The sequence below is a fragment of the Erigeron canadensis genome, chromosome 4 (assembly GCF_010389155.1).
Source record: "Erigeron canadensis isolate Cc75 chromosome 4, C_canadensis_v1, whole genome shotgun sequence".
Taxonomy (NCBI): Eukaryota; Viridiplantae; Streptophyta; class Magnoliopsida; order Asterales; family Asteraceae; genus Erigeron; species Erigeron canadensis.
Window position 1 is genome coordinate 38,849,760 of NC_057764.1, and position 6,661 is coordinate 38,856,420.

Consider the following 6,661-nt stretch of genomic DNA (forward strand, 5'->3'; position numbering starts at 1 on the left):
TTACTTAAATACATTGTTGAACGATTGTTTTCCAGCATATGGCTTTCACTTCGCTATTTCATTTCATGATTTAACATATCAGAAAGTCAAGACATTATCCATTTGGCATGTATAAACCCCGACATTGCAACCTTATAATCTCTAAATGTTAGATGACGTTATATACTTTTGTATTGGTTTAGGAGATGGTCTCACATTCATGTATAAACATTTCCACCATATTAACACCAAAAGCCTCTATAATCTGAATATGTTTGCTGGAAATTGTATAAACTTCACGACACTAAAGCAAAGGTAAAATGACTTGTATATCAGTAAGTGTCAAAAAGTACCTTTAAATCTTTGATAGGCAAACTTGTCAGGATACTTGCATTATGCAACGATAACAAATATGCAAGAACTATAACATTTTGGGTTTTTATGTCTATATATAGCGGAACATCCACGGTAATGATGTAGAGAACTAGAGATAAAAAGAATTTATTGCTAAACGATGATCCACATAAAAGTCATCTCATCAAAGAAACCTTATTAAAACAACTTATACTGATAGTATCCGTATCGTATATAATTCACTTGTATCGTTATGGTGATATTAAGTATAAATGATATTTTATTATACAAGTGTGTAAATATAAAACCCAATTGAGTTTATATGTTTATATACGTGTGTTGCTTGATCATAGCACAAATTCTGTAACGGTAATAATGTTATTTACCTTTTTATATCAGCTGTGTAAATTTGTTAGAAGATTGTTTTAGTAGTTTTCTGTACAAAATTGATACTTAAATGTTTAAGTAAATGCACAACAAAATATTAGCATATGTGGTGGACGTGCCGGAGTGGTTATCGGGCATGACTAGAAATCATGTGGGCTCTGCCCGCGCAGGTTCGAATCCTGCCGTCCACGTTCTGATTTTTTTTTTTTTTTTCTCAAAGGCCTTTTCTGTTCATCCATTTCATTCCAAAGGTGAGAGCACAGCCATGAGCCATCAAGTGACTGACTTTCTCATTTTGAGTTGTGGCTTCGCTACTATAAGCTATGTTCTCTCACTTCCGAGCTCTAACCCCTTACATGTTTGGTCCACAAACTAACGTTTGTCCTCGACAATCATTTTATCCTCTTTTTTGCTTTCTACGAACTTCTCTGGGATCAAAACCATGTCTAAGAGCTGTTAAAACCTGTTCATATTTCAGTATGGGTGCAAGTTCGAGTAACCATAGCCGAGTTGCTTCAACCACACAACCGACTGCAAGAAGGTACCAGGCTACCTGCCAGTCTTTAAGATGAGGCCACCAAGTCGTGAAAAAACATTGTTGATATTGACACAAAATTCAGGAGACGTTTTGAAAAACAGACTAACCAGCATGGAATCTATGAGAGTGTATTTAGAATATCCACGAAAATCATAAGTTTTAATTGAGAGTGTATTTGAATTTTAAAAATATTGAAGAACAATAGAACATCACATTTAAAAAAAGCAAAAAAAAAAAAGAATTCAAACGGAACATAAGTAAAACCACGGCTTGATTTGTTTTAAGTAATAACAGTGAAATATATTTGAACCAATGAATACATACTTATCGACTTATCAATATTAAGTAGATACCAAGAAAATAGTCTTCAAGTGTACATGCTGAAATGACGAATACTGTACAAGTTGTTTCTTGTGATACTTGAATCTACAACATAGATTTTGATGTCTGCAATATAAAAGGCAACATATATGGAGTGTATCAGACTATCAGTGGTTTCAAAGTGGGTTACTTCATGGTTGCTTATCAACTGTAACTATCATGTGATACATCTATTGATGCTTCGGCGCAAGAAACAGGATTTGATCAACTATGGTTTAAAGAGTCATTCAATGAGAATTCAGTGAGAATTGTGTTGAAATTAAAAGTGAAATGTATTCTTGAGACATATTGATGAAAATGTTGACTTAAAAAATGGACTAATAGTTACAAAATTTGCTTCCTTTTTAAAAATAATCACATCTATCATCTCTATAGAACTTTAACTTGCTCAATGACATCTTTCCCCTTTACAGACTTCATTTCTGATCCAAGAAACCTGGCCATCTGATAAATCTCATCCGTCTGTGGATGAGACGTGTCATCTGATGAAAATGCATGTGTCGACCCTTTGACATTATGAACATCGGCCCAACTTAATCCCACAACTTTCTTCACATTTTTCTCCCTCATCCCTTTCCTTATCTTTGCAACTTCATCCCAATCCCCTCTTTCTGCATAAAGATTCGACATTAACACATATGAACCTGATTCTTTAGGCTCCATTTTCAATAAAACTTCAGACACACGCTTTCCCATCTCCATGTTTCCATGAACTTTACATGATCCTAACAAGCTCTGGAATACTGGGAGCCCGAGCTGGCCCGGGATATGGGATAGAAACTCTTCTGCTTCCGTTAACCGCCCAGCCCTCCCATACATATCTACTATACAAGAGTAATGTTCTGGGGTTGGCTCGATTTTAAAATGTCTGATCATCGACTCAAACACTTCTTTCCCCTTTTCCACCATTCCCTTCCTTCCGCATGCTGTTAACACAGATAAAAATGTAATAGAATCAGGCTCAAAAGATTGGTTCTTTAGGTCTTCATATAAGTTCATGACAGCTTCGTAGTCTCCATGTCTGGAATGAGCTGATATGATTGCGGTCCATGCAACTTGATTCTTATCCCTGATTTCATCAAACACCTTACAAGCTTCGTTTATACTTCCCCGTTTTGCATACATGTCAAGAAGGGCTCCAGAAACTATTGGATCCTTGTCTAAACCTAGTTTTAACAAATAAGAGTGGCACCATTGTCCATATCTTAATGATATGGCTTCAGAAGACGCAATTGCGCTTAAGACGCTCCCAAATGTGTATTCATTCGGTTTTGAATCCATGATTGTAGCGGAGAATGTGTTTAAAGCTTCTTGAAACATCTTGTTTTGAGTGAACCCTGAGATTAAGGCGTTCCATGATATGATCACTTTCTGTTCCATTTCTTGAAAAACTTTGATCGAATCTTTTATTGACTCAAACTTAGCATACATGGTAATGAAGCTATTAGCAACCACTAGCTCTGAAAAGAAGCTAGACTTTATACATAACGCATGAGCCATTTCGCCTTCTTTCATCCTATTAGCAGCACATATGGCATGAACCAAGCCAACAAATGTTACCTCATTCGGATAAACACCATCCACTCTCATGTCGTTGAACAATGATACAGCTTGCTCTTCACTTATAGAAATCATGGTGGTCCACGAAACTACATTACGATTCACCATCTCCTCAAAAACCATCTTTGCATCTTTAATTTGATCGCATTTTGAATATGTAGAGATTAAAACATTGCAGACCGATTCATGTATTCCATATCCTCTTTTAATAGCCAGACCATGTATCTGTTTCCCTAGATGCAAGTTTCTAGCATGCCCACAAGCTGAAACCGCACTGGTAAATGAAACATGATCGAGCTTCATTCCCAATCTAATCATCTCAATAAAAGTTGAAATTGCTTCTGCCCCATAACTTCCTTCCTGACTATAACCTGAAAGCATCGCGTTCCATGAAACTAAATCCTTGCTCGGCATTTCATCAAAAACCCTTTCTGCTTCAAGTATACGTTCCCACTTAGAGTACAACGTTACAAGTGCATTTGCTATAAAACCTTCACACTGCATTCCAGCTTTCAACACTAGCGAATGCAACTGAATTCCAAATAGAAATTCTTCACAATCTGCACAATGTGCCAACGCAGTAGTGTAAGTCACTGCATCAAAAGTAACCCCTAAATAATTCATTCGAAAAGCAAACCTCAATGCATCATTTCCGTCCTTAAACCCCGAGAGCAAGGTGTTCCATGAAACAATATCCCGGTTAGGCAACAGATCAAAAATATCCAAAGCACGATCAAGCTGTCCGGATTTAGAATACATATGCATCAAGGAATTAGATACAGATAAAAATGAATCAAGCCCTGAAGTCAATGCTAAACCATGAATTTGACACCCGAGTTTCGGGTCACCACGACACGCCTTGACAGCAAGAGCAGTCGAAACTTCATCGACATGACTAACACCTACTTCCTGAATTTGCTTATTGAAGATGTCAAGTGCTTGAAATGGGCGGTTTTGGTGTAAAAGATCAAGCATGGAGTGATGCAAATAGCCGAGATTTGGTTGAGGCATTTTATCAAACAGTTGGTGGGCATCTTGTAACGAATGAAAGTTTGCTAGTTTTTTAGTGTACCAAGATTTGAATAATAATTGGCGGGTAATCATTGGGGTTGGGGGTACAGAGCTATACTTTTTTATTTTATTTATAAAACCAGTGTTTTCAAGATTTTGTTGGGTAATTAAAAAAGATTGAATCTTTATAAATCCTGTTTCCTTTCATTGTATTTGGTATTTTTGATTTTAGGTCAGGTTCATGTTAGTTTTTAGCTTGGGGATATGTCCGGCCGTCCGAGAGTGTTAAAAAAGTGTCGGGTTGGGTTTTGGACTTAGAGGCAATAAAACACAATTGAGTTTGGTTAGTTAAGTTTGGGTTATTGGGTTGGTTCTGTTGTATTTGTTTTGGCAATTGGACCGTAGCTACATTTTTCAACATTATTTGTATTTGTATAAGGCTCTTTTATTTTACTAGCATTTTACCCGCGCAATGCGGCGGTAGTCGTGACGGTGACGATGTGGTGGTAGATGTGACTATTTGTGGTAGATGAGACGTCGATTGATGTAGATTATTAATAGAGATATTTAAAAAAATAAAGGATTGATAGTATAACTTAATCATTAATGTTAAGGGGTAGTGTAAGTAAAAATATTTTAGTGTTAAGTAAAAATATTACATATCTTAAGGGTGGTAGATTAAAATATTACATGGAAGAGCATTTTAGACATTTTCCCCATGTAACTTTCAACATAAGAGTTATTTCCTTTAATAAGTAGTATGGATAATTAATCGTTTTTTTTTTCTTTTTAAATTATTTTTTAAACGGTTTCTCATATTTTTTACGGTTTATTTTTTATTTTATATCATTAATACGAGTAGTAGTTTTCATTCGTTTTGATATTGCCATATTGGAGTACATTGTTTTAAATTCCCAAAGCAATAAAAACAAGTTTCCTTTTTAAGAATGTAAAATAACTTTGTTATAGTTTCATTTTACTTTGTTCCAAATGAAACGCAATGCTTCTCCGTATTTCTCTTACTCAAATCAAGACTGTTTCTCCCACTTAAACACAACACATCACAAAAACACAAACAAACACTTTCACTTTTTTTTCTTCAATTTTATCAATGGTTTTGTTCATCTTTCACACAATTATTTGGATTCATCTAAACAAAACCATTCTATAGATATATATCGAAATCATGGGCAAAGGAGGAGCATTAAGCGAAGGCGTGTTAAAGAACATCATCCTTTCTTACACATACGTTGCCATATGGATCTTCCTAAGTTTCACCGTAATTGTCTACAACAAATTCATCCTAGACCGTAAAATGTACAATTGGCCATTTCCGATCTCACTCACCATGATTCACATGGGTTTTTGTTCTTCATTAGCTTACATTCTTGTCACCATTCTTCAAGTTGTTGAACCGGTCCAAATGACACGCGATGTTTATCTAAAATCCGTCGTACCTATTGGTTTGCTTTACTCCATTAGCTTATGGCTTTCAAATTCCGCTTATATCTATTTATCAGTTTCTTTTATTCAAATGCTAAAAGCCTTAATGCCCGTTGCGGTTTACTCTATTGGTGTTCTGTTTAAAAAAGAACCTTTTAAATCACAAACCATGAGTAATATGTTGTCCATTTCTTTTGGTGTCGCGATTGCTGCTTATGGTGAAGCAAAATTTAATGCGTGGGGTGTTATGTTACAACTTGGTGCGGTTGTTTTTGAGGCGACACGTTTGGTTTTGATTCAAATCTTGATGACATCTAAAGGAATTACATTTAACCCGATAACATCTCTATATTACGTTGCACCTTGTTGTTTGGTTTTCTTGTCGGTCCCTTGGATGGTTGTTGAGCTTCCTGTATTAAGAGAAACATCTAGTTTCCAATTTGATTTTGTGGTGTTTGGGACAAATTCATTTTGCGCTTTTGCATTAAATCTTGCGGTGTTTTTGCTTGTTGGAAAGACGTCTGCTTTGACTATGAACGTTGCAGGGGTCGTTAAAGATTGGTTGTTGATCGCGTTCTCTTGGTCCGTGATTAAGAATACGGTGACACTGATTAATTTATTTGGTTATGGGATCGCATTCTTGGGTGTTGCTTATTATAATCATGCAAAGTTGCAAGCACTTAAGGCTAAAGATGCAGAAAATAAGCCTGTTGAGGAGGTTGGAAAGCTTTTGGAAGAAAGTAGAGAATTAGATGGATCAAGGAAAAATGAGTCAAGTGGTTAGATTAATTTGATGCATAAATTTTCATATATGTTACGATTTTGTTTTGTTCAATTTCGTTTTGAGTTTAGAAATTATGCATATGTGAACGATGAACTTCGATTCAATTCGTGTTTATATCGAGTCTCTTGATGTTGTTTATTTAGAAACGGACATAGTTAAGAATATTTGGTATTTTAGCAAAACCAATTACTTTGTATTTTATAATGGACATCAATCAATTTTCA

General features: G+C 35.5%; 2 protein-coding genes and 1 non-coding gene across 3 annotated transcripts; 2 read left to right on the top strand and 1 right to left on the bottom strand.

Annotated features, from left to right (window-relative positions):
- Nucleotides 1-829: 829 nt before the first annotated feature.
- Nucleotides 830-911, top strand: TRNAS-AGA. Its single transcript has one exon. It is a non-coding gene; the product is annotated as a tRNA-Ser (tRNA).
- Nucleotides 912-1,868: 957 nt separating this feature from the next.
- LOC122598242 (pentatricopeptide repeat-containing protein At4g32430, mitochondrial) lies at nt 1,869-4,436 on the bottom strand. Its single transcript, XM_043770844.1, has one exon. The coding sequence runs from the start codon at nt 4,301-4,303 to the stop codon at nt 2,009-2,011; it is 2,295 nt and encodes a 764-aa protein (XP_043626779.1). The 5' UTR covers nt 4,304-4,436; the 3' UTR covers nt 1,869-2,008.
- A 958-nt stretch (nt 4,437-5,394) lies between these two features.
- On the top strand, nt 5,395-6,550 carry LOC122598594 (probable sugar phosphate/phosphate translocator At5g25400). The gene has a single exon (XM_043771188.1). It carries the CDS (start codon nt 5,397-5,399, stop codon nt 6,435-6,437), a length of 1,041 nt encoding a protein of 346 aa, XP_043627123.1. The 5' UTR covers nt 5,395-5,396; the 3' UTR covers nt 6,438-6,550.
- Nucleotides 6,551-6,661: the final 111 nt, after the last annotated feature.